Source organism: Falco rusticolus, chromosome W (genome assembly GCF_015220075.1).
Source record: "Falco rusticolus isolate bFalRus1 chromosome W, bFalRus1.pri, whole genome shotgun sequence".
Lineage (NCBI taxonomy): Eukaryota > Metazoa > Chordata > Aves > Falconiformes > Falconidae > Falco > Falco rusticolus.
The window spans coordinates 25,346,939-25,374,637 of NC_051209.1; the positions used below are offsets into that span (position 1 = coordinate 25,346,939).

At 41.3% G+C, this 27,699-nt stretch overlaps 1 protein-coding gene across 4 annotated transcripts in view; it reads right to left on the reverse strand.

Moving 5' to 3' along the window:
* Positions 1–352: 352 nt before the first annotated feature.
* The window catches only part of LOC119140693 (E3 ubiquitin-protein ligase RNF38-like), a 176,147-nt gene continuing 148,800 nt past the window's right edge, over positions 353–27,699 (reverse strand). For 3 of the 4 annotated variants that reach the window (XM_037372224.1, XM_037372225.1, XM_037372228.1), the window contains 7 exons: positions 27,260–27,430; positions 23,241–23,402; positions 9,745–9,854; positions 7,148–7,232; positions 5,543–5,664; positions 3,724–3,823; positions 353–513 (listed from right to left, as the gene is read on the reverse strand). In XM_037372224.1, the coding sequence (XP_037228121.1) occupies positions 451–513; positions 3,724–3,823; positions 5,543–5,664; positions 7,148–7,232; positions 9,745–9,854; positions 23,241–23,402; positions 27,260–27,430 (813 nt within the window). In that variant the 3' untranslated portion in view covers positions 353–450. The remainder of the gene's footprint in view (positions 514–3,723; positions 3,824–5,542; positions 5,665–7,147; positions 7,233–9,744; positions 9,855–23,240; positions 23,403–27,259; positions 27,431–27,699) is intronic. The other variant, XM_037372227.1, reaches the window with a different exon arrangement.

Here is a 27,699-nt window from a genome sequence, read left to right on the forward strand (position 1 = left end):
TCAAACACATATACACACCCAGTCACAAGTGCACTTCACACATCCTCTCACACACACACCCCCTTCATGCCCACTCACAGTATCTGAAGGTAGATTTCTATGTTGTTTGGAGCTACCACTTTTTATAAAAGCACATACTAAAAGATCATGTCCACTGTAATCTCGCAGCAAAACTCAGAATGATCACACAAACCCCAGGAAAAGTTAGTGCACACACAAAATTAAGCTAAAAAATGTCTTTGGAGTTCCAATCACACAGTTAGTATAGCAATCCCACAACTGTGAAGTCTAATTATAAGCTTTATAATCAATTAAGTCGCACAGTGCAAAGAAATGTCCATTGACTCTTGTGTAAAGGGAATGCTGGAAGCCACATGGGTAAGTTTAATGGATAGTTCATATACACACGTGACCAAGAACACCCAAACCAGATTTGTGCTCTTAGATTAGTCATACTGAATCACGATGCACTTCTGAAGCATCAGCTCTGCAAATTGGGCAGGTACGATTTGCCTGTAAAAACAGAAATAAAAGAAAGTTTAATGCACTGACAAATACACTCATTATGGTAACAGTGTCTGCAACCCAGAATGAAATTGCCACTCGCAGTGATCAAGAGTACCCAAAAGGGACAAAAAAAAAGAGATAAACCCAGTGAGCGCCCATTTTCTGTTACTTTAGAGAATGTGAAAATGAACTAAAAGTTTTGTAAACTCAAAAGAAAAATACAGTGGACAGAGAAAGCCACCATCGCTAGAGAAGCAAGACAGAGGTGGAAAAAAGTGCTCTATATTAGGGCATCCTAGTCTTACTAGCTCTTTGTCATGAATCACAGCTCTTTAGGTCTCACTACCCCCCATTATCCTAGAAGAAAAGTCTATCATGCAGGCTTGGCCAAAGCTTGAAAGCTGAACAGAGGGGAAAAAGAGAAGGGGTTTTAGTAATAGACACAACACACAATCTGACTAAACAGCTCCAAAGCTGAACATGCATAAAAGTTTTAAGTTTAGCCCTTCAGTGAAAAACTTGTTGAGGATACACCTATTCATAAAATAATTCATGTTGGAATGATCCTCAGGAGGTGTCTACTCCAGCCTCCTGCTCAAAGCAGGGTCAGCTGTAAGATTAGACCAGGTTACTCAGGGCTCTTTGCCATTAGGTCCTGAAAATATCCAGGATGGAGGCTGCACAGCATCTCTGGACCCCTGTTCGACTACTTGTTCTTGTATATTTCATGAAATTAATTCCCCTTCGCATCTTAACATAACTGGTGTAAAGACTAATTAGGTGCACATAATGCATCATAGGCTGCAATGTATATCCTCTTTTAACTTGCTATTCCTTCAGGCAAGCTAACTTTCTGTAACATAAGAGCTGCACAATTAACTGAAATTATCATAAAAAATATTAAATTAAAATTTTCTATCTGAAATGAACCACTTTTAGAAGAAAAGAATTTACAGCCTGAGCCTTCAGGGTGAATACAAGTCATGTTTTCAAGTTTTTCTTCGGAATTATGACTAAATCCTGCTTTAAAAAAAAAAAAGATTTCTCATGTATTCCTTTGACTCAAGGAGTTAGGATATCAATAAGCAATCAGATATTGTGAAACACGATAAAAATGAGTGCTGAAAAGACTGACAAGCAAAAAGGATAATCTCTCTTGTTAATCTTGTCCCATTCACTGTTTAACATCTCTTTCAAGAGTCTTCAGCCTTCTTTAACATGGGTTTTTTTTCTCACTGTAGTCTAATATATAGGTGTTGATGCAGAAGGCTCGGACACAACTTATACGACCAATGTGATCAAGTTAGTGCCACTTTATTAAGGGTTACACAGCAATTTATACTCTACAGGTGCTATTAATAGACCCACACCAATTCATACCCCCAGCTAAAAATACACACGCTATGCATGCTTTGTTATGTAAAAGGTGAGAGGTTAAAACTACTCGTTCACACGCTTCCATCTCCCCTATGGTTGGTCCCGGTGTGGTGCCCACACGCTGCTCTCCCCTTGTGCAGGCATCCTGCTTTTTCTCATCTTTCTGTCCAACTCTCTTATCTCTCTGCCAGTACACAGTTTCTTTGTCTCCCTTGGCCTTGCATATGTCCTTCACAACAGCTGCAGCTTGTTACAGCTTCGGCCTGCTCGGCCTGCTATTACAACACAGTTACTTGGTCTGGATTGCTCATAATATGCCCATTGTCTTCCAGTCACTCCACATATAGGCACATAATTCAGTATGAAATAGGTTTTACCCTGGCTATCTCATATTGCCTGAAATAGTCTATGTAGGATTTTATAACTATAGGACAGGCAAAAATCCAAATTTCATATGTAGACAAGTCAGTTTGCTTTGATGCCTTCTATTGTTGCATCACCAGCTTGCAATGGTATAGTAATTTTTACTGAAATTTACCAATGATAACGTGTTCCCTTGCACAGTTTATCTACATGGGATGTGAATTTGAAGTGCAAAAGTTATTTTACTCCACCCCCTACACAGTCTAAAACTTTGTGTTGACATAGTGTAACTGTACTCCCTTTAGGCTCAGATTACACAAGTCTTTCAATTAAAGAGAAACCTGCCAAATTTACATTGCTATGCTGATGTGTTTTTTCTGAAGTCAGTCATCCTTTAGCCAATACCAGTGTTAAAAGTCAGCAATTTCTAAGCTTAGTTAGAAGCATCAATGCAAAATTGCCTCACAAATACTACAGTTCATTTCAGATTACTAAAAAAAAGAATGCCCCAAAACTTTTTTCCCCATTTTACTGATCTCTAAGGGCTATATTCACTACCCTTTGATTGCCAATTGAAAGTGCTTAATGTAACATAAGAACTGCCATATTGAGTCCTAACAAAGCTTCATTTAACCAAATACTCTGATTTGAACATTGACTGACAGCAGATAAGAAAGAGCATACATGATATTTCCCTGATACATTTCCCTACCTTCCAGCAGTTTGTAGGTCAAGTGCTTTTTCAGCCAGACGCAATATCTTTGCATCAACAACCCTGGGAAGAATTATTTTTTAAAAAAATTATCAACCTTCACAGGATATCAGCATCCATCATGTCATGGGGTGCATGATACCCAGTGGTCCTAGTTCTCATTTCAGAAGAGGGAGTAAGCTATTTTTCCTTGTTTACCTTCTCTCCATGCCACACATAGAATCATATATATCTTCTAAACTGTATTTCTATCCTCACCTTCTGTACCACTGCAATTCTGTCAACTTATTGTGCTGTCCTGCTTCTAGGTCTTCCCCCCAACTTGTTTTGAAGGAATATCTCATAGAATGCATAAAGCCATAATTTCATGCTAAACCTTTTGTTTTTAAAATATCTCTCAATCATGCCTTATAAAAATAGATAATTTTTTATTTGCCCCAAGAATTCAAATTCATAGTGATAGGAAGGATTCTTATAGGAGCGCTTTCTACTAGTGAAGATCATTCTCCTCATATTCCTTTTAAAATGGCCCTACTCCAATTATTATTACAAATAAATATGTTTTGTTAATCACTAAAAAAGAATATTTCTATAGTGTAAGGAGACAACAAAAAGAAGATAAATTCAGCTTGTGCCCTTTTTTGTTACTTCAGAGCCTAAATATTAAAATGGAGAAACAAGATGAAATACAGTAGAAAACTAAAGAAAAAATGAAACTACAAACTAGGACATCATGAAACGCATCCAACACAGGTTTCATTTACCTTAAGCCATTTATCAACACACTTGGCATGAAACTCGTGGTTACAGGGTAAGACTCTAAGTAGCTGTCTTGGCTCAAAATCACACATACACACTACACACCTGAAAAAAAAAAAGACAGCAAATATCTATAAACTTTCCCATTTAATAGCAATAATTTCTATTCTATAAGCAACTTATTAGGTGTGTCTGCAAAAGTTTTTTTTAAAAAAGCACAGCAGTATCTACAGTGATCAAACTATTGTGGGTATAGATCTCTAGTGGACAAGTGTAAAATTAGAATTGCTTTTGTTTTCTTCACCATCATTTCAAAACTCAAAGCAGACAAGGGCTCAAACTCATACCCATGGGAGTTCACTGGCCCAAGCAGTAGATTGTATTACCATAATTCAAAATACTGGAGTTCATGCCTGCTCATTGTCCTGGTTTCAGCTGGGATGGAGTTAACTTTCTTCTTAGTAGCTAGTACAGTGCTGTGTTTTGGCTATGATGGGAGAACAATGTTGATAACCCCACTGATGTTTTTAGTTGTTGCTGGGTAATGTTTATACTAAATCAAGGACTTTGGTTTCTTGGGCCTTGCCGGCCAGAGGGCTGGAGGGGCACAAGAGAGTGGGAGGGGACACAGCCAGGACAAGTGACCTGAACCAGCCAAAGAGGTATTCCATACCATGGGACATCATGCTTGGTATATAAACTTGGATGGTGGGGGCAGGGGGGATCATTGTTCGGGAACTGGCTGGGCATTGGTCAGTGAGTGGTGAGCAGTTGTACTGTGCATCACTTGTTTTCCTTTCTCCCTTTTCCTTTGTTTTTTATCCTTTCCCCCACCTTTCCATTATAACTGTTATTATTATTATTGTTATTGTTGCTGTTCTTACTTTTTTATTCTGTTTAAATTATTAAATTGTTCTTATCTCAACCCTTTAGTTTTACATTCCTTTCCGATTCTCCTCCCCACCCCTCTGGGTGGGGGGGAGTGAGCAAGCGGCTGCATGGTGCTTGGTTGCCAGCTGGGGTTAAACCACAACACCCTTATAAACAGGTAGTACAAACCCTATAGCATATTTCTTTCAGTTTAAACTTTAATTTTACATATATTAAAATAAAAACCAGAAATTTTTTTGAGTATTTCTCAAAGCCATAATTCATTGGAGACCACACACATCTATATACTTTTGTACATATTTTATAAACACATTTCTTCCCCAGGGACATCATCAACTGAAGTTCCCCTCTACTTTTATTTTTCTTATTCCTTACTATGTTAAAAATAACATTGAAGATTGCTTTAAGTGGAAGATCAGAGAAAAAAATCTCTTCTGTCAAATTTTAAACGTTTGACAGCACTGTAAATCACTTTTACTGCCTCCCATCTATATCTCATATAGATCTTTCATATATATCTCATATGCAGATCTTTCAAACAGAATTACTCTTAAAAATAAGAAAATATAACTGTAAAACTCCAAAGCTCTTCCAGGACAACTTGAAATTTTAGTAATTGGAAAATATTTCAATATAGGCTGAATTCCAAGTTGATGATGGCCATTTAATATCTAGTATGCCAAACAAAAATTTGGAAAACTTTTAAAAAATACTGAATAACTAAATTTGAACATCTACCTGAAGTGAGACTATGCAGAATTTTAAAGCCAAGATAAATGATAACTGATCTGAAAAATGGTTTAAGAAAATTTATCTTTTTTATTTGAGTGCTTTTAGGGCACTTGTGTTACATTTTGCCTAGTTGAGGCTGGAGTCTGAAGGAATGGAAACACAGTTATGTAAAGTATTTAAATTTGAGATAGATGTGCTTACAATGTCTGTTCTGACTGATGGTTGCTTAGATTGAACCTGTAAGATGGAAGCTGTTCAATGTCTGCCTTTGTCAGTCCTCGAGGTTTGGCTTCTCCTAGACGTTCTGCCAAATTCAGCAGTGCCTATGAAACAAGGAATTTGGACTTTTTAACATTCATTGCTCAAACAAGCTCCAGCTCTACCAGAAGTGATTTCTTCTGCCATATCACTATCCCACCAGGTAGCACAACCCATCTCTCCATCAAGACATGTTTTGTCTTGCTTCTCTCTCTCTCCAACTGCAAGTACTACAGAAAGATGTCTTTCAAAGTTTGATCATTGATGAATCCTTCTGAACTGCATAAGATAGTATCTTTGGGATTTCCAAATATCTATGACCTGTTAATCACTCCTGCAGCTGTATTCATAGCTTGATACATGTTTTGCTTTGGAAATGAGGCCACTTCCCCCATCCCCCACACAGTAGTGTGAGTAACCGGAAGAAAATGTTGACAAACTTTCTTTCTAGGAATATGCAATGAGTGTAACTCTATGTGGCCAAGAGTTTAAAGGGACAGCTTTTGACTACCATTCCACTTCTTTGGCTAACTGAATTGACACATGGAGATTTTATGCTGAACCTTTGGAAACAAAGGCATGACATTAAACTGAATTGAGACCCTTTTAAATTAAATTTTGTACTCGTTCATACAGGTAGAACACTGTACCTAAGTCCTCCTCATGTAAATAATTTCTGCTCCCTCATGAGAGGCTCCAGAAAAGCATTAGTATCAACTTGATAGAGAACTGAAGCACAGAAATTAAGAGATTTGATGAAAGATGCAAAGAGTACAGGTACTCAAATAGCCCAAAACCTCTAGCCCAACATGTCAGTTACAATATGATGCTTCTTTTAACTAGCACAAGAAACATTATAGGAAAGGTTGTCATTACACTGTAAATGCTATGCAACTGCATAAATACACAGCTCTGAGCAGAATCAAGGAGAAATAGATCATGAGGAGGGGTAGGCAGCAGCTGAGGTTTTCTGAACAGACTCTGATGGGAATCCAACAACCTAAGAAGCAGCAAGGACAAGAGTTGGGATCAACCCTCAATTATCTAAGACACCACTGACATTTTATTTCAAAATATGTGACTTGCTGTACTGCCCTTATTGTCAAGACAAAATATATATTAGGAGATTCTTGTCAACATCACATTTACCTGAATCCATCCTATAATGTTAACACTAATCTGTAAAGTTAGCGAGGCACATAAAAAGCACTAAGTTATAGCGTATTCAAAAGAATAGGATATTTATGCTCAGTATTTCAGAATCAAGCAAAAGGCCAAAAGAAGAGTCACATCTACAATAGAAAGTTGAGGAATTTAACCATCACAAATCTGAAAGGACAGATTCTAGGGAAAAGAAATAGATAAAAAATAAGAGTGTGTCTAACATTCTGTGTTAGAAACTAGTATGAAAAGAATGTTTCTGGATTCTGTCTTCATAAACATTACATTTATTTAATCTTGGTTTTGTCTTTGAAAAGCAAAAGACCATTTAAGTTCATGTAGTGAGTTAACCTCTGCTCCTCATGAATTTGCACTTCGCACACCAACCTCATAGTTTTCTACCTCTCCATCTTCTACATCCAACTCGAAACTGAAAGCTGGTCCAACTGCAGGTGGCACTGGAAGCACTGATCTGCCAGAAGAACAAACAGTAAGACTCAACATCTTCCTGAAGTATGCAAACATATGGCAGATATAGGGTTATGCTGTTGATCCTTCTTAAATCAACAAATTCTAAGAATCAGTAAAAAGGTTAAATTTGAAATTAAGAATTAAAATTCAAAGTAAAGGAGTCAAAGGAAAGCTAATTGCACTACTTTTTGATGCTTGTTGTATTGCATTTTTAAATTGCATGTATACTGCTATGACAACTCATACTTAGAGTAAGGCTCAGTGTTATTACAGAAATTAATCTCTTGATAGTCTGCATCACAGAGTTAATATTAATATTGAACAGAGTTTCTGGTTTTAAATTTATTTAAACAGATAGAATATCAACAAAGATAAATAACCCAAGTTCACTTAGCTCCCCAATACAAAAGCACTCAAGCACTTGACTAGACTAGACTAGATTAGACTAGACTAGACTATTTCAGTTGGAAGGGACCTACAATGATCATGTAGTCCAACTGCCTGACCACTTCAGGGCTGACCAAAAGTTAAAGCATATTAATAAGGGCATTGTCCAAATGCCTCTTAAACACTGACAGGCACAGGGCATTGACCAGCTCTCTAGGAAGCCTGTTCCAGTGTTTGACTACCCTCTTGGTAAAGAAATGCTTCCTAATGTCCAGCCTGAACCTTCCCTGGTGCAGCTTTGAGCCATTCCCACGTATCCTGTCACAGGATACCAGGGAGATCAGCACCTCCCTTTCCACTTCCCCTCCTCAGGAGGCTGTAGGGAGCAATGAGGTTGCCCTTCAGTCTCCTTTTTGATAATATGCATAACGGATAATTACAATATAGTACTGGGCCAACATCTACATTGACAGCAGACTATACATTCCCATATAACATGGATTAGGCCAGAGAAGAACCTCTTCAGATATAAAGGCAAGAGGATGCCCTTTTTTTTTTTTATTATAAGTTAAAAAAGCATCTCCATCCCAAAATAGTAATATGGGTCAATGTTTAATACACAACCATAGAAATAAAAAATCCACAGCACTATAAATGTCATCTGATTAAATTAATAAGGAATGATTGTGGCACACTGTCCCTGAGTAGACAGGCAAACGGCTATAACATCAGAGCAGACTGTCAGAATGCACAATGCAAAGTTTAACAACTTCACTGAGTCATATATCCTGGTGCTATTTTGATGCAAGTCAAACTGCAGGGTCAGAAACTATAGATGTTGTGGCAAAACAACAAATGACAAAGATTATCTCCTTGTCAATGACACCTTTAAATTAAATCCTCATTTTCTAAGCATTTTTTATTAATTTCAAAAACAGAACCTACAAAGAACAATAAATTACGTCACACATCTAAATTACAGCAGAGGGGATCTATTTTAAATGGTTACTGATAACCTACTGATAAAAAATAAATATTGCTTTGTTGGGGAGAAGGGTTCGCCAGAGTCAAGAAATCGCTCAATATGAGTTATGCATCTTGCTCAACTTTATTAGTTTCTAACACTACTTATATAGACTCGATACACATGCATATTCATAAAGCAAAAATATAATTGGTTATTAGCCTCTAAGCGCACGCTATTCTCACACCCCTAATTATCATGACTAAAATAAGCATTCTATCCATGTAGCTAATTGTGTTGCTGTGCTTCAGCCTTGCAGTTTGCTACTCCCTATATTCCCATACCACTCCCTATCTTTCTTGGCCTGCACCTGCTTTCCCAGCAGCTGTAGCTTATTACAGCCACGGCCTGTTGGCACAACATAATTACTTGATCTCAGGATTCAAGAATAGCTCAAGGCTACCTTTCTAGTTAACTTCAGCACAGCAACTTCAGCACAATTCTAATTCCAGGCCTATTCTAATACCAGGCCTGGATTGTGCAGATCTTTAGAGATTTTATGGCCACGCTTCTGCAGCCATTCTTCTACATTGCTTCTCCCATCCCTTCTCTTCCAGAAATGGTTAATCAGGTGCAGAAGTTCAAAAGTTGTAACAGATTATGAGTTCAGAAGAAAAACACTCCTCCCAAATAAAAAAACACACCCACACCAGAAGGCTTCCCTCATTATGCTTCAGTAATTAATTAAGAGTAAATTGATTTGCCTGGGGTTTTTTTTGTAAGGACTGTTAGATCTTTATCCTACATAAGTAGACTTTAGGATGTAACTAGCCATGGGTATAACTCATAACTATTATCCAAGAACCAAGTGTAACCATTCTACAATGAACATCTTTAAGGAGATTTCAACAGAAAGAAGAGGCATAGAAAATCCCAAAACTGTATTATCATCAATCTGTTCACTTTTTTTTCCTTGCTCAGGTATGTATGCTGTTCATATAGACTGGAAACTTAAAATATAACTACAAGTTTTCTTATTCCTTGAGATTGTCTGAACTGTCTTTACCCTGTGGTAGAGCCCAAATGTAAAAAAACATTGAGGAGATCAACTAGCTTACAGAGTTATTTAGTAGTCTACAAGTACAATGTGCTTTGGACTTACAGCACATATGGTAATAGGCTGGGATGGTACGAGTGTGGTGGTATTGGTTGCTGTGATCGGTATCTACTGCGTGACCCTGTGAGTCTTCGAGGCATGAAAGGTGGGTAAGGCTGTAAAAAGGAAGAAAAACTTCAATATTTTCTTGTCTTATTTAATAATGAAATTAAATGGAAACTGAATGTTGAAATATTTTAAATAAGGCATTATAAAAAAAAATACAGCCCTATCCAAGCCAAAAATTTAAATCGTTTTGACCAACACATCTCATAATATACAATTGTAATATACAATTATACTATCCTGCAGGAAAAAGGTAACAGTGCTAACCAGAAACCCTTGTAAGCTAGCTAATAAACATTTAGTACGGCTTAGCCTATATACGGGCTAGTTTGGACAGGCAGGACTTGAATTGCTGAACATGCTGCAAACCAAAAGCTGAGGGCTTTCAACCTGGTGCAATGTGCTGGCTTGCGCAGCTAGTTGGGTAGGAATGAGAGTTTTAAACAACATACATACAGGAGTTCTTTCACTAGTATAAGCCAAACATCCATTAAGGGGCACTGCCAGGATGTTCTACAGCAAAGCCACTTTAAATGAAGAGCAAGGTTTAAAACTAATAAATAAAGAAATCTGTCTTGGTTTTGGCTGGGATAGAGTCAATTATCTTCCTAGTAGCTGGTACAGTGTTGTGTTTTGGATTTAGTATGAGAATAATGTTGATAACACACTGATGCTTGTAGTTGTTGCTAGGTAATGTTTATACTAAGTCAGGGACTTTCAGCTTCTCAGGCCCTGCCAGCGAGTAGGCTGGAGGAGCACAAGAAATTGGGAGGGAACACAGCCAGGACAGGTAACGCGAACCAATGAAAGGGATATTCCATATTATATGATGTTGTGCCGAGTATATAAACTAGGGGGGAGTTGGCTGGGGTGGGTACTCAGGGACTGGTTGGGCATCGGTCAGCAAGTGGTGAGAGACTGTATTGTGCATCACTTGATTGTTTTTGGGTTTTTTCCCTTGAGTTTTATTTATCTTTCTATTTTTGTAATTTCACTTTTTATTACATTAGTAGTAGTAGTAGTAGTAGTATAAGATTTTACTTTATTTCAATTATTAAACTGTTCTTAACCCATGGGTTTTACCTTTTTTTCGATTCTCCTCCCCATCCCACTGGGGTGGGCAAGTGAGCAAGCAGCTACGTTGGACTTAGTTGCTGGCTGGGATTAAGCCATGACAGTCTTTTTTGGCACCGAACGTGGGGCACAAAGGGTTGAGATAATGACAGGTCTGACCAGAGCATGTTAAAACAATTTTTGTAAGCATTCATTGTATTGATTTAATAGCTGCTGGTCACAATGTTGATTTATTTTCTCACATAGTTGTTGCGCTTGCTCTCAGAGTTGTGTTATGTAACACCTTATTTGCAGTATGTGTTCGCTGTCTTGGTATTTATCACCCTTGGGGTCTAGGCTAAGGTTCTCATTTTGTTGTCCTTTGTAATACTGGCTAGTGATATGATAAAGTTGCTGTTCATGAAATTAATCTAGTATGTGTACTCAGCATTGCTGTCACCTCTGTACTTCAGGAGTCATCTAATGGGAACTATTAATAATTACATCTATTTCCTATTCTCCTCAGAAAGCCAAACTATGAAGGAGACATCTTCCCACATCTTCCCCTTCCCCACCAGGTTAATTACAGTGTTGTTTGAGAACTCTGAAAACTTTAAATATCCTTGGGATGCTGAAACCAGTGTGATCCTATTGCAAGGAACCAGCATGTTGCTGAATGTGCTCCAAATCTTGTTTAAGGTTAAACAAGTATTTAAGAATACCACCCACAGATCTGCCCCAAGGGTAGATAGTTATGAGTGGCAGGGTGTGTGGGATAGTATGGGCAAGTGCCTAGGACAGTGGGCACCTCCAGTGTTTTGGAACTTCACCCCTGAACAGGTGCAGAATCTGGAAAAACTAGTAAAATATTTGGAAAAAGTATGCGGTCACCCTGGTAATTCCAGAGAAGCACAAATCACTGCAATGTGCTGGGGCTTGGCCCATGCCTACCAAGCCCTGTTCAAAACTATTCAGTATCTTCAAGGGGAAAAGAAGGTTTCTGGATCTGAGGGCAGAGACAGACACTGCGTCTACTGCAAACCCCAATGAGAGACACTGTGGATGAACCAGTGAACCAACCCATGCTGGTATCAGTCGCCCCTATACACAAGAAGAAATGGACATGAAAGACATTTAGTGAAGGAGGACGAAGCAGGACCATCACAGGAACAGGAGGAAGAGGCAGAGCAAGAGGTAACCACTCGATCCCTATCTCTGAGTGAGCTGCAGGATATGCAAAAAGATTTCAGCCATCATCCAGGTGAGCACATTATCACTGGCTGCTCCGATGTTGGGATAATGGTGCTAATAGTTTGGAATTAGAGGGTAAGGAAGCCAAGCAGCTGGGATCACCTTCTAGAGAAGGGGGCATTGACAAGGCAAAGAGGGAAGAGGGATGTAGGGGTCTGCAGCGGGTCTGCAGATGAGTTAGTTGACCTTGAAGACTTAGTCATGTACCTTTAAGACAGCCACAAAAATGTCAAGCATGTAAACAGGATGTGAAAAAACCAGAACATAAAACCGCAGCATACGGGCGCCTACAGCAACAGCAAATAGCAAGGAAGAAAAAGAAGACAGAAAGCCTATCAGCATCTGACACATGTACTATCTAAGATATATAAGCAATATGTAAAAACAATAAAGAGCCATTTTGTCTGAACCCAGCCACGCAGATATAGTGTTTTTGAGTCTGTCTTGACTTGCATCACCACAGAGGGACACAAGTCTTCAGCCTCTGGAGGTGACTCCTGTCAACCATGAAGGAAAGGTATCCCTTCAAGGAAGATGTTATGTCACCCAGGCACATGGACCACAATAGAGAAGGGTATCTAGTACCTGAGAGAATTAGCCATGCTAGAGATTATTTATTATGACCTGAACAGTGCATTTACCCACAGATCCAGACAAAGTCCAATGCACATGACCCATGTGGCAGAAATTTGTATAGAGTCCACCATTGTCATATGCCAACTCATTGGCGGTAATGAGCTGGAGACATGAAGCAGCACCGACAGTGGATGAAGTGGCTCACTGACTCTGGGAATACGAGGACAAACTATCCCTCATCTCAGCTGTGAAGAAACTGGTCCAGTGACTCAAACAGGATAGATCTTACTCCCCACCTGTACAGACCCACATCTCAGCTATTAACAGTAGTTGCCCTTCCGCTCAAGAGGGAGGATATAGAAGGTACACACAATGGGGTACCCTGTGTTTTTACCTGCAGGACAATGGAGAGGACATGAGGAAGTGGGATGGAAAATCTACCTTGACCCTAGAGGCACAGGTATGTGAATTGCAAGGAAAATCAACCATAAATGGGGGTTCATCCAGGAAAGTTGCTGCTCCACTGTCTGATGGGCAGTTCCCCAGACAGAGCAGAAGAGCTGATCTTACTCCTGAACCTATGGAAGGGAACTCTATACCGTTTTTACAAGAAGTAAGTGGAGAATCCTATGACCAGGATTAGTGGGACCCTACCTCCAGCCAGGTGGAGGACAGGGACAACCGGGTTTACTGGACTGTGTAGATCTGATGGCCTGACACACCAGACCCACAGGAGTATGAGACTCTAGTAGACTCTAGTGCATAGTGTACCCTAAAGCCATTAAGCCAGGGGTCCTCAAGCTTTTTAAACAGGGGGCCGGTGCGCAGATGAAGTAGCAGGAAGTCATCTGCGGCTGCTTGGTTTCCCCCCCCAACCCCCGGCGGGGGGGAGGAAGGGCGGGGGGGTCTGTAAATACCGGGGGCTGGATTGAGGACCCCGGGGGGCCGTATCTGGCCCGCGGGCCGTAGTTTGAGGACCCCTGCATTAAGCTATACAGGAGCAGAACCCATTTGTATTCTGGAGTGACAGGGGGATCCCAACAGCTAACTGTATTGGAGGCTGAAATAAGCCTGACTGGGAATGAGTGGCAAAAGCACCCCACTGTGATTCATCTGGAGGCTCCATGCATCCTTGGCATAGACTATCTCAGAAGAGGGTATTTTAATGACCCAAAAGTGTACAGGTGGGCTTTTCAGTATAGCTGCCTTGGAGACAGAGGAAATGAAGCACCTCTTGCCTGGTCTCTTGGAGGACTCTTCTGTTGTCTGTTGTGGGGTTGCTGAAGGTCAAGGAAGAACAAGTGCCAATCACTACCACAACAGTGCACCCATGGCAATATTGTACCAATTGAGACTCCCTGATTCCCATCTATAAGCTGATTTGTCGACTGGAGAGCCAAGGAGTGATCAGCAGGACCCGCTCACCCTTTAATAGCCCCATATGGCCAGTGTGAAAGTCAAATGGAGAATGGAGACTAACAGTGGACTATCAGGGCCTGAATGAAGTTAAGCCACTGTAAGGGACAAAAATAAGTTGAACTTGGGTAGATAAGCGTTTGTATATAACTAGTGCTTATGTATACAATAAATGATCTCACTTCTTCACTGACATGGGGTCTGTGTCTTCATACACCACAAATGGCACCCAAACAGGGACACTGAAGAGGAGACTCACAAAGCCTGAACCGGTGGCATCGCCTGACTGAACCAGGAGCCGTGGAAATTTTGACTTTGTACACCCATCACCTACAAAGGAGGTGAGCAGTCGGGAACCATGGGAGGGGAGTTATCCCAAGATCAGCAGCGCAGCCTGGATGTATTGCGATGGCTGCTTGCAGCTCAGCAACGAGCTGTGACAGGTCCGCAGCTAGTGACTCTGTTAGAATGGATCCGTGACAAAGTGCTGGACTTTCCGCCTGATGACACGTTTCAAATTACTTTCTGGCAAGCAGTCGGCAGGTGATTGTATGATGCTGTTGTGGAGGGGGATCCCACTGCGGGAAAGCATTTGTCAACCTGGTGGAAGATTCTGACTACCCTTCACCAAGTGTCAACTAATTCTAATAGTGCCAAACTGAGGGAGGCTGTAAACTCCACTGACAACATGGCTTTTCTCAACACACTGTCAACGATGGCAATGTCCGCACCTCCTCTGTCCTCAAAACTCCTGTCACTGGTTGCAGCGGCCCTCGTGACACAGGACCAAGTGCAGGAACAGGGACTTGAGAGATAAAAGCTACAACTCCGGTGGCATAGCCCAGATGAACCAGGGAAAAAGGGAAAACAGATACATGAGCACTCTCATCGCCACTGCAGGACATCAGGTGAGTGGCTGGGAACCATGGGACAATCATTAACACGGGAACAGAAAAATCATATGGATGTTTTGCAGAATATTTTAAAGACTTATGGGGACAATGTGTCTCAGCTATCCATTGTAACCCTCTTGGTGTGGGCTCGGGACAATTGTTCTTGGTTCCCTAAAGAGGGCATGCTGAATATCACCATAAGAAAAGCTTAATCGGGGGATTGCTTTTACTTATGAGCAGTTGGCTGGAGAAAATAATTATGCCTCTTCCGTGATGCAGGCAGGGTATCCTAGGGATGCCTGTTTGCAAATTAAGGAAATAACTATTAAGGCGGTCCAGAAAATACCTGAATCTGGGTGCGCCTCTAGTGAGTCGTTTGCCACAGTCTTGCAGGGTCCTAGAGAGCCATATACTACCTTTATTGATCGTCTTCAAAATATTTTGCAATTACAAGTCGAGCATGAGGAAGCTTGAGGGCTGCTTTTGAAACAACTAGTGTATGATAATGCCAATGAAGACTGCAAGCGGGCATTGCAACCCTTTTGCAATCACAACCCTATGTTGTCAGATATGGTAAGAGTATGTCAAAATATAGGGACCATGTGGCAGCCCTTGCATCTGCACTGGCTGCTCAAATAATCACTTTAAAAAGAAATGTCCAAAAGGAGGGTCCAGTGGAACTAAGCTGGCTAGAGACTGCCCCTTGGTGCGGGAAGGGGAAACACTGGGCCAATGACTGTCACTCCAAATATCATACCAATGGGCAATTGATTGATGTGCCATCGGGAAACGGGAAATGGGGGGCAAAGCCACACACCCCGAACAACAAAAGAAATGCAAGTGCAGAAGTTTGGCCAGTGATCTCTGACTTGCACACGCAGCAGTGCCGGACTGGACTTGGCCATCTCCCAGTCAATCTTGATACCACTGTACATTTGCTCCCAACTGGAGTCTGGGGTCCCTTAGGGAATTATTGTAATGTGCTTTTGTTGGGATGCTCTTCAGTCACTCGCTCAGGGTTGTTTATACTTCCTGGAGTGATTGACACTGATTACATTGGTGAAATAAAAATTATGGCTTGGACCCCATCGCCTCTGTGTCATATTCAAAAGGGAGAAAAAATAGCTCAGCTTGTATTATTTCAAAATGTGGGTCCAAAAGGGAGAGGCGAAAGGCAAGTTGGGTTTGGCAGCACCAACCTTCCACAGATTATGTGGGCACACCAAATTACTCACAACCAACCTGTTATATTGAGGGAAGACCCTTTTCGGGCCTAGTGGACACTGGCGCTGATGTTTCGGTAGTTTTGCAATCAGACTGGCTGAAAGAGTGACATTTAAAAGACCCCGCATCAGCAATAGTATGTGTTGGGGGAATACAGCTGCCTAAACAAAGTGCCCGACCAATTTTAGTACTCGGCCCCAAAGGACAATGAGGATATATCACTCCATATGTTATGCAAGTCCCCTTCACCCTGTGGGGACGTGATTTGTTGAGCCAATGGGGGGTTACCTTGAAGACAAATTTGTCCTAAGGGCCACTGAGTTGCAGCCAACGATTAAACTCACCTGGAAAACAGATACACCGGTGTGGGTGGAACAGTGGCCCTTGCGCACAGAAAGGCTGCACAAATTGCATGAACTGGTGCAGGAGCAACTCAAAGCAGGCTGTATTGTACCCTCCACTAGCCCGGGCAGCTGAACACCAGGATCCATTGAGAATTTTGGAGTGGATCTTTTTGCCCCACTCTTTTTCCAAAACACTGACAACTCTTATTGACATGTTGGTGCTCCTCATTCAAAAGGGATAGTCTGCAGGAACTTATGGCCTGTGACCCAGCCACCATTTTTATACCCTTGGCCAAACAGGACTTTGAATTTTGGGTTAAGCAAAGCCTCTCACTGCAGTCTGCTCTGGCTGACTTTAGTGGAACCATTGCCTTTTCTATTCCTTGACATAAATTGCTTCACTCTTTAACTGATTTACCCTTACAATTGAAACTGCATATTTCTCATGTACCTATCCCAAATATCAATAGCTCGGGGCCTTCAGGAAAGGCTGTTGTATCATGGAAAAATGAGCAAGGGTATTGGAATTCAGATGTGACCTTTGTTACTGGCTCTGCACAAATAGTGGAGTTAGCTGCAGCTGTTCGTGCCTTCACATTGTTCAGACAACAACCTTTAAACCTAGTTGCAGATTCTTTATATGTTGTAGGGATAGTGCATAGAATTGAATTTACATTTTTAAAAACGGTTTCTAACCAACAGTTATTTGTTTTGTTGAAACATCTTTTGTTCCTATTGGAGCATTGCTGTCATGACTATTTTGTTTTACATGTGTAGTCACACACCTCATTGCCTGGTCCCATTGTTGAAGGCAATAAGGTGACGGAATTTTTTACTGTGGCTGTTGTTACCCCCGGTGTTTATCAACAGGCTAAGCTTTCACATGACTTTTTTCACCAAAATACTAAGGTGCTGCAACATTCGTATCACCTGACATGAGAACAGGCCCAAGAGATTGTGAGGGCCTGTCCTGACTGTCAAAACTTCAGCCCTTTACCCCAGTGTTAACCCTTGTGGCCGCCAAGCCCAAGAAATTTGGCAAACTGATATCACATATATTTCCTTGTTTGGGAATCTTAAATATGTTCATGTTTTGGTTGACACCATTTCACACTATGTTTTTGCCACTGCTCACACCAGGGAGAAAAGCCGTGATGTTTACCGTCATTGGCTTGCTTGCTTTGCTACTATGGGAGTTCCTGCTCAAATTAAAACCAACAAAGGCCCAGCATATATAGCACAATGCACATGCCTGTTTTTGCAACATGGGGGCATTACCCATGTGATGGGCATTCCCCACTCACCCACTAGAAAGGCTATCGTTGAACGAACTCATCAGTCTCTTAAAGACCTGCTGCAAAAACAAAAAAGGGGGAATAACCCAGGTACGTCACCACAGAAGCAACTGTGGAAAGATCTATAAGTGATCAAATTTTTAAAACGCTCTCCCAATCATAGCACCGTGCATAAACATTTCTCTTGTCCTGCTTGACGGGAACTGCCCTGGTGTAGTGGAATGAAGCTGGGTTAATTAGCATTGATAATATACAACTGTGGGTTGGCTTCAGGGGCAGTGGATTGGCTGATGTAGATAAGGTGCAGGTGTGGTTGTTTTTTCTAAGTGGTTGAGAGCCAATGAAGAGAAAGCAGCTGAGGAAGAAGCAGGGAGAAGAGAGGACACATGCTCTGGATGAGGCAAGATGAGGAGAAGGCAACAGAGGGACTGGTATGAAGAGTGTGTTGGTATGAGATGGTAAAAGACCTTGTTGCAGCTTGGTAATTTGGAGAATGCTGTGACAATTGGTGCCCCATGTGAGGCCCTTCAGATTATGAGACTGAGTGTAACAAGTGGTGACAGTGGTGATGGCTGTGCTGGGGGATGTTTAAAACCATAATGGCAGTGACCCAATGTAGTGAAGACAGGTGGGGTTAGACTTTGATCCAGATCATGTTGAGATAGGTGGGAAGAGCTTGGGGATCTGGATCAGACACTGGTGAAGGTGAGCCACTGGGATCAAAGAGAAGGAAGCCTGACTGCTGTGGAATTTAGAGACTGAGGGTAATGGGCGATAGTGGTGGAGTACATGGTCAGATGTGGCAGCAGCCCACAGTGGTGGCAGATCCAGAGTGGGTCTGGCTAGACAGCGGTGATGGCTGTGCCAGGGGAAGGTGTGGGAGCAGCATGGTGCCGTGGGCGGCTCCTGCCGTGGCTGCTGCTGCTCGGCCTGGTGGTATTCTTGCCGGTATTTCTGTATTCATTGAAGGTGTCTCCAGTTGAAGAAGAAATGGGCAACCACAAGGATGTTGAAGTTTTTCAGGACACAGAATGATGTGTTAGTGCTGTATTCTAGATCTGCTGCTGCTGAAAGCTCACTCAGATTACTGTCCAGTATGATCCAAGAGGTGAAAGGACAAGGCACTATAAGTTCATCAGAATCCCTCTCTGAAGAAATCAAAATCCCAGATGCTAAGAAAGCAGATAAGAAAGGCGATCAACCTGTAGAAGCTGAAAAGCCCAAGATAAAAGTGAGGAAGGAATATGAGTATGAGTTCTGGCACAAGTTGTCTGAATTGTATGAAAAGTTTATTTGTAAAAAGTTTGTGATGGTTGGTAAAAACATGAGGTATGAAATGTTAAAAAGGAGAAAAAAAAAAAAGGGGGGATTTGTAGAGGAGTTACAGGACTGTATGAAAAATTTATTTGTAAAAAGGTTGTAATGATTGTTAAAAACATAAAGAGGAGAAAAAAAAGGGGAATTGTAGAAGAATGAAGCTGGGTTAATTAGCATTGATGATATACAACTGTGGGTTGGCTGATGTAGATAAGGTGCAGGTGTGGCTGGTTCTGTTAAGTGGTTGAGAGCCAATGAAGAGAGAGTAGCCGAGGAAGAAGAGAGAGAGGGAGAAGAGAGAGAACACATGCCCTGGATGAGGCAAGGTGAGGAGAAGGCAGCAGAGGGACTGGCATGAAGAGTGTGTTGGTATGAGATGGTAAAAGACCTTGTTGCAGCTTGATAATTTGGAGACTTTTGAAGAAAAGAATCCTTTTGAAGGTTGGTATTGGACCCTAGGATTAGGTCCTTGGATGGAAAAATTTTGATGTGCGGGTTTCTTACATTGCTAGGGGTTTTGACCATTTTTATGTCTACCATGTTTGATGAACCTGATGTGAGCCATGATACAAAGGGCTGTCTGTCAAGCTATGACGGTTCAAATTCACACAGCCTTAACCTTATCCAATTTAACAAACAAAAAAGGGGGAATTGTAAGGGATGAAAATAAGTTGACCTGGTAGAGAAACAAGGCTGAATTGGCAGAACTGTTAGTGTACAGATAAGCAGCCGAACTTGGCAGTGAATCCACAAGCATGTGAGCAGCTTGTAACGAGCAACTGCTTTGCTACATGTAGACAAATTCCCAGGTGCTCTGCGGCACATAGCCATATTCCAGGGCAGAACTTGGGTAGATAAGCGTTTGTGTATAACTATGTATGCAATAAATGATCTCACTTCTTCACTGACTTGGCAGTGGTGTGTGGCGTATGAAGGCACGGACCCTGAGTGTTGTCATACCAGACATGCCAGAACTTCAATACGAACTAGAATCGAAGGCAGCCAAGTGGTACGCCACCACTGATAGTAAAAATGCATTTTTCTTGATTCCTTTGGCTGTAGGGTGCAGGCCACAGTTTGCCTTCACTTGGAGGGGTGTCCAATACACCTGGAGTTGACTGCCACAGGGATGGAAACACAGCCCTACCATCTGCTATGGACTGATCTAGGCTACACTGGAAAAGGGTGAAATTCTGGAACGCCTGCAATATATTGATGACATCATCATGTGGGGGGCAATAGAGCAGAAGTAGTTTTCAAGAAAGGGAAGAAAATAGTCCAAATTCTTCTGAAAGCCAATTTTGCCATAAACCAAAGTAACGTCAAGAGACCTGCACAGGAGAATGATGGTTTTGGGAATAAAATGGCAAAATGGACATCATTAGGTTCTAATGGATATGATGAACAAATAACAATGATGTCTTCACCAACCAATAAGAAACACAAGCTTTCTTAGGTCTTGTGGATTTTTTGAGAATGCACATTCCAAATTACGATCTGATTGTAAGCCCTCTCTATGAAGTGACCTGGAAGAAGAATGATTTCAAGTGGAGCCCTGAGCATGGACAAGCCTTTGAACAAATTAAATAGGAGATAGTTCAAGCAGTAGCACTTGGGACAGTCCAGACATGGCAAGATGTAAAGAATGTGCTCTGAATGATAATGGCAATATATTGCTGCCCAGGTGGAGAACCTGGTGGTTAAGGTAAGTCACGTAGATGCTCATGTACTAGAGTCTGGCCACTGAAGATCATCAGAACAAACATGTGGATCAGGCTACTAAGATTGAAGTAGTTCAGATGGATCTGGATTGGCAACATAATGGTGAATTATTCATAGCGCAGTGTGCCCATGACACCTCAGGCCATTAAGAAAGAGATGCAACACATAGATGGGCTTAAGACTGAGGGGTGGACTTAAACATGGCCACTGTTGCACAGGTTTATCCATGAATGTGAAACACGTGCTTCAATTAAGCAAGCCAAGCAGTTAAAGCATCTCTGATATGGAGGGCGATGGCTGAAAAATAAATATGGGGAGGCCTGGCAGGTTGACTATATCACATTCCCACAAACACTCCAAGGCAAGTGCCATGTGCTTACAATGGTGGAAGCAACCACTGGATGGTTGGAAACATATCCTGTGCCCCATGCCACTGCCCGGAACATTCTCCTGGGCCTTGAAAATCAAATCTTATGGTGATGCAGTACCCTAGAAAGAATTGAGTCAGACAATGGAACTGATTTCTGAAACAACCTCATGGATACCTGGGCCAAAGAGCATGACGTTGGGTAGGTGTATCACATCCCCTATCATGCACCAGCCTCCAGAAAAATCGAATGATGCAACAGACTGTTAAAGACTACATTAAGAGCAATGGATGGTGAGACCTTCCAACATTGGGATATACATTTAGCAAAAGTCAACGCTAGAGGATCTTCCAATCAGGCTGGCCCTGCCAAATCAAAATTTTACATATTGTAGAAGGGAATAAAGTTCCTGTAGTGCACCTTAAAATATTCTTGGAAAAACTGTGTGGGTCATTCCTGCCTCAGGCAAAGACAAACCCATTTGTGGGATTGCTTTTGCTCAGGGGCCTGGGAGCACTTGTTGGGTAATGCGGGAAGATGGGGAAGTTTTATGTGTGCCTTAAGGGGATTTGATTTTGGGTGAGAATAGCCAATGAATTAAACTGTGTGATATTGATTACTACATTACGCTGTATATTATAACTTTTATGGTGGCTATATGCCCGTCAATACACTGGGCAGCTTGCAGTGCCTGTCTCTACCAGTCTGGATTTGGGGATCTGAACCTGACTCCCTTTTGATCACCACATTAATCAAGAAAGAAGTTTTATGAAACTGGACAAGTGCAGCGATGATGGAATCAGAACTGGCTTCAGCATGTTGATAACACATTGATGTTTGCAGTTGTTGCTGGGTAATGTTTATACTAAATCAAGGACTTTTCAGTTTCTCAGGCCCTGCCAGTGAGAAGGCTGGAGGGGCATGGGAAATTGGGAGGGGACACAGCCAGGAAAGCTGCCCTGGACTAGCCAAAGGGATATTCCATACAATATGATGTCATTCTTGGTATATACAGTGGGAGTAGTTGTCGGGGGGGGAGGGGGAGGGAAGGTTTGCTGCTTGGGGACTGGTTGGGCATTGGTCAGCAGGTGGTGAGCAATTGTATTGCGCATCTCTTTTTTTCTTTGTTTGTTTTTTCCCCCCGTGAGTTTTATTTATCTTTTTTTAATCTCCCTTTTCATAATGATGATCATCATAATCTTTATTAGTAGTATCATTTATTTAAATAATTGCACACTTTTTTTCTCAACCCATGGGTTTTACCTTTTTTCTGATTCTCCTCCCCATCCCACTGGGGCAGGGGGATGAGGAAGTGGCTGCATGTCACTTAGTTGCTGGCTGTGATTAAACCACAACTAAATCACTTTCGCAGTTGCAGTTAATTACGTTCACGTTTGGGAGGAGGGGTTGTAGCCTTTCAATTGCATATAGCTATAGTGCCTAAAGAGACATTCAGTTTTACAGCTTCAACGCATTCTTTCTATAGGAAAAAAAGACTATTTTCCCATTTCCATTTGCATGCAAAGCTCTTTAGTTTACTTACATAAGTCCTCAGTATGACTGTTTAAAGCATCTTCCACTGTCTACTAAAATGGGAGCAGGTGAAGAATTGTAACTTAGATATAAATTGTATTTTTTTAAAATACTTAGTAGTGAAAAATTAGCAAATTTTTAGAACCAAAATTCACACACCAGTACTGAAATGATATTCAGAGTACTTGAGGCATTTACTTTTATGAAAAAAGATTGCTCAAAGATGTTTTTAGCATGTTTTCGTTCTTCCAAGTTTGAACCCTCAGATTATATGAAGTAAGTCTAACCCTAAAAACCAACTACCCTGTCTTTCCACAGCTGCAGCCACTAATGAAATTAAATTGCAAAAGTGCCATTTTTCAATAAAATGTTAATAACTTAGAACAAAGATCAAGAATGTGAACTCAGCATGCATGAGGATGTAGTACAAAAAGCAATACTTACAACTCCAAATGAAACCTCTTGGTATAAAGGATCATGGGTTAAGAATTGGATAGGAGCTGAGGAAGTCAGTGTTGGTGGATGAGTTGATGGTGGGTAGGTAAAGCTTCCTATAGGAAGATGTTCTCCAAGCATTTCTACTTCATTCTCTATCCTTTGAAGTGGCTAAAAGAAACACAGGGTTTGTTGTATTAATAGAAAACCATTTTTTTAAAATTTATTTTTTAATATCAAAATAGCACAACTCCAATTATATGTTCTGAGGATATGTGGAAATTAAATAGAGTTGTACTGGGTATATATGGTAAGGCTTTGGGGTGTGTGTGGGTGGGGGGCTGCAGGGGTGGCCTCTGTGGGAAGAGGTATGGGCTGCCTTGTGCCAGACACAGCTGGTTCCAACTGTCTCTGCAATGGATCCACTGCAGGGAAAAGCTGAGCCAATCAGCAGCGTTGGTGGTGCCTCTGTGAAAAACTATTTAAGGAAAGTAAAAAAAAAAAAAAAAGCTGGATGGAGAGAGTAGGAGGGAACAAAAAAGAGTGAGAAACAGCAGAGGGAACACCAAGGTCAGAGAAAGAGAAGGATGAGAAGGAGGTACTCCATGGCACCAGAGCAGATATTCCCTGCAGCCCATGGAGGACCCACTCTGGAACAGATTTATATTTCCCAAAGGAACTGTTGCCCATTGAGAACCCATGCAGGGGTTTTTCCTGATAGGACTGAGCACATGGAAGAACTCGCACTAGAGCAGATTTTCCTGATGGACTGCAGCCCATGAAGAACCTACGCCAGAGCAGAGGAAAGGTGTGAAAAGGAAGGTGCAGCAGAGAACGACTGCTATATACTGACCATAACCACCCCACTCCATTCCTTGTGCCACTTGGGCAGGGAGAAGAATCTGGAGAACTACTAGCAGTGGATGAGGATTGAGTCAGGGATTGATTACTTGAGAGAACTTGACCCATACAAGTCTAAGAGGCCAGATGGACTACATCCAGGGTGCTGAGACAACTGGCCGATGTCCTTGCAAAGCTGCTTTCTATCATCCTTTCAAAGACTGTGGAGATCAGGGGGAGATCCCTGACAACTGGAGAAAGGCAAACATTGCATTCATCAACCAAAAAGGCCAATCTAGGAAACTACAGGCCAGCCAACCTTACTTCAGTCCCTGGGAAAATCATGGAGTGAGTCCTCTTGGAACATATTTCTGGGCACGTGGAAGAGGGAACAGTCAGCATGGCTATACCAAGGGAAAATCAACCAGATTGTCTAGTATTGATAAGGTGACTGAATTTGTGGCTGAGGGGAGAGAAGTGGATGCCATTTACCTCAACTTTTAGCAAGGCTTTTGACACTATCTCCCACAATATTCTTGTAACCAAGTTCAAACGTTACAGTCTGGATGTGTGGACAACCAGATGGATTAAAAAAAATTTTGGATGATCAGGCTTAGATCATAGTGGTTAATGGGTCATACTCTACCAAGATGCTGGTAACAAGTGGTATACCACAGGGACCTATCCTGTTTAACAACATTATCAGTTACCTGGAAGAGACAGAGTACTTGCTCATGAAGTCTATAGCTGATATCAAATTGCAGAGAACAATCCATACACTGGAAGGTAGGGCTGCCATACAGCAAGACATGGACAGGATGGAAAAATGGGCCAACAGGAACCTTATGATATTCAACAAGGATAAATTCCAAGTCCTGCACCTGAGAAGGAATAACTGGAAACAATCCAGACTGGGGAATGACTGGCTGTGAAGCAGCTCTGCTGAAAAGGCACTGGCGCCCTCAGGCAAGCTGAATATGATCCAACAGTGTACCCTAGCAGCAAAGAAGGCTTGCGGTACCTTGGGCTGTATTAACAAAAAATGGCATAGCCAGTACATTGAGCGAAGTGATTATCCACCTTCTACTAAACACCTGTTAGACCTCATGTAGAATACTACATCCAGTTTTGGGCACCCAGATACCAAAAAATCCCCGGATATTGGTAAAGTAGAACAAGCTCAAGGAGGGCCACCAAGATGGTCAGGGGACTGGAACATTTGTCCTATTAGAAGAACTTGAGGGAATCGGGCTTTTTCTGCCAGGAGAAGAACAGGCTTAGGGGAGAGGGGAAGCCACCTAACAGCAGCCTTCCCAACACCTGCAGAGATTTGATCAAGAAGATGGAGCCAGGCTCTTTACAGTGATGCATGGTGGAAGGACAAGAGACAATGGGCATAAGTGAAAACAAAAGAAGTTTCAGCTAAATACAAAGAGAAGCTTTTTCACCATGATGAGAGTCAAGCAGTGGAACAGGAGCCTAGAGAGTTTGTGTAGTCTCCATCTTTGGAGGTTTTCAAGACCCAAGTGGAAAAAACCCTGTGCACCCTCAACTGACCTCATAGCTGATCCTGTTTTGAATAGAAGATTGAACTAGAGACCTTCTGAGGTGTCTTCCAACCTGAATTAACCTCTGAGCCTGTGATCCTATGATCTCTTTCATCAAACTGTATATATAAGGCAGCAACTAACTTCCTTAATAGAGACATGTTCTCAAACTGAAGAAAACAGTTCTACATCAATACCATAAGGAATAATTGAAGGTATGCTGATGTATGAAGAATTAATAAGTTTCTTACAAAAACAACTCAGCATTTCCCTGTGAAGCAAAATTTTTTATTATAAACACCACGATTTATAATTAATCTATTACCACATTTAGGCTAGATACATTATCTTGAAGCTATACTTTTGCTGTTAGGAAAGATCAATTCACATCTCAGGTCATTTTGGTCTCATTTTTCGGGAAAAACTTAACTCTGATATTTCACTAATTCACCCTTCTTTTCCCAGTACTGAATACCACATGCTTCAAAACAGTCAGATATGAAAGTCATGTTGTGGAAGCAAAGGAAAAGGAAAATTGTTTCCCCATTCTGCTGATCAAACTTTAAATAGCATTTTTAAGGCAATAATTTTTCTAGTAAGACTTGACAGCAAAAAATCAAGCTATTGAACAGAGCTAAAAGTTAACAAGGGAGCCTATTCCTGAAGCTAAATTAGCAATCTAAGAAAGAAGCCCCAACATTTTCTGAGGGAAGACATCCTGACTACCAGAGAAAACTATCCATAACTGTTCCCCCATGACTATAATGCAATAATTACAATAGTGCCAGCACCTGACATTTAACACAGCAGTATTTGTTACTGCTCAAAACAGTCTGAGCAATATTTGTTAGTAATACTGAAATTATTTTGTATTTCTGTATTAATGAAATATTGGTAGAGCTCCAAAGAAACAGGTGGAAAGGTGCCTGGCAGAAGATTAATAAGTAGAAATTACTAACCTCTGGTAGAAGATTAGTAAGTAAAAATCTTAAAATGTAATTTTTTCCCTTGTGTCCAAAATAGCATCTTCTCTAATTTTTGCTCTATTATGAAGGCATTAACTTTTTGGCCAAGTTTCTTTAAGTGAAAAGAGTCAATAATTTCTACAAGCAGGAGAGAAAAGAGGTTCTAGTATGCCATAGAAAGTTTAAGTAATACTTTTCACACTAGTGTTCAGGGGGGATACAGTGGACACTAAATAAACTGTGATTTAATGTGATAGAAGCATGCAATAGAAATAAGGCTTTGTGCTTTCTGTTCTCTCTACAATTTATTTTCTCTGAGACCACTGCTGCACTACACTTAGGTCTCTATATTCTCTTTTACTTTCTGGAAGAACACCACCTGCAGAAGCAGTACATGAAGCAGACATGTCAGACTTACAGGAGTACAGGCCTCCAGGGAAACAGTGGGCAACAGCTGAGAAAATCTTAAGACAATCAAAATGAATTTCAAAATAATACTTTTTTTTTTTTTCTTCAGTCTAAGTCTTGCTCAGGTAGCACTATTACAAAACCCTATTACGTACTCTATATCAGATCTATTTGTTCTTTCAACCAGAATGTTATTAGAAGGACAAGAGCATCATTTGCTGATCAACCCCCAAATATTTTAGGAGAGGGGATAAGAAGCATTACTTACTGAACGTGACTGTTGTGCTTGGAAGGGAACAAATTGCCCTGGAGGTGGCAGGTGAGACGGGTGATGTGGAGAGAGGTGAGAAGGATGCAAAAGGAATGGGTCGTTAGAAATCAGGGGTGGGAACGCTGCATATGGTACTGGTAGATGTTGGACTGAGCACGCTTGAAGCATCTGAAAGAAAATGAACATTTTTACATCTACAGTAAAAGATTATTAAAAGAAAGCAGTCCACGTACCCTCAGCTTACAAACACAACCCACACAATAATTTGTTCAGAAACTAAATGAACAGTGATTCTAGTACAGAACAGGCTCTAAAAGTGTGATGCTACCAGCTATACTTGCAAGGTGCAAAGGGCCTTTTACTTCAGATGAAGTCAATAGGAGTTGGGGGTGTTCACTCTGCATTAGCAGGCACAGACTCCCAAGGGGGGAGCAGGT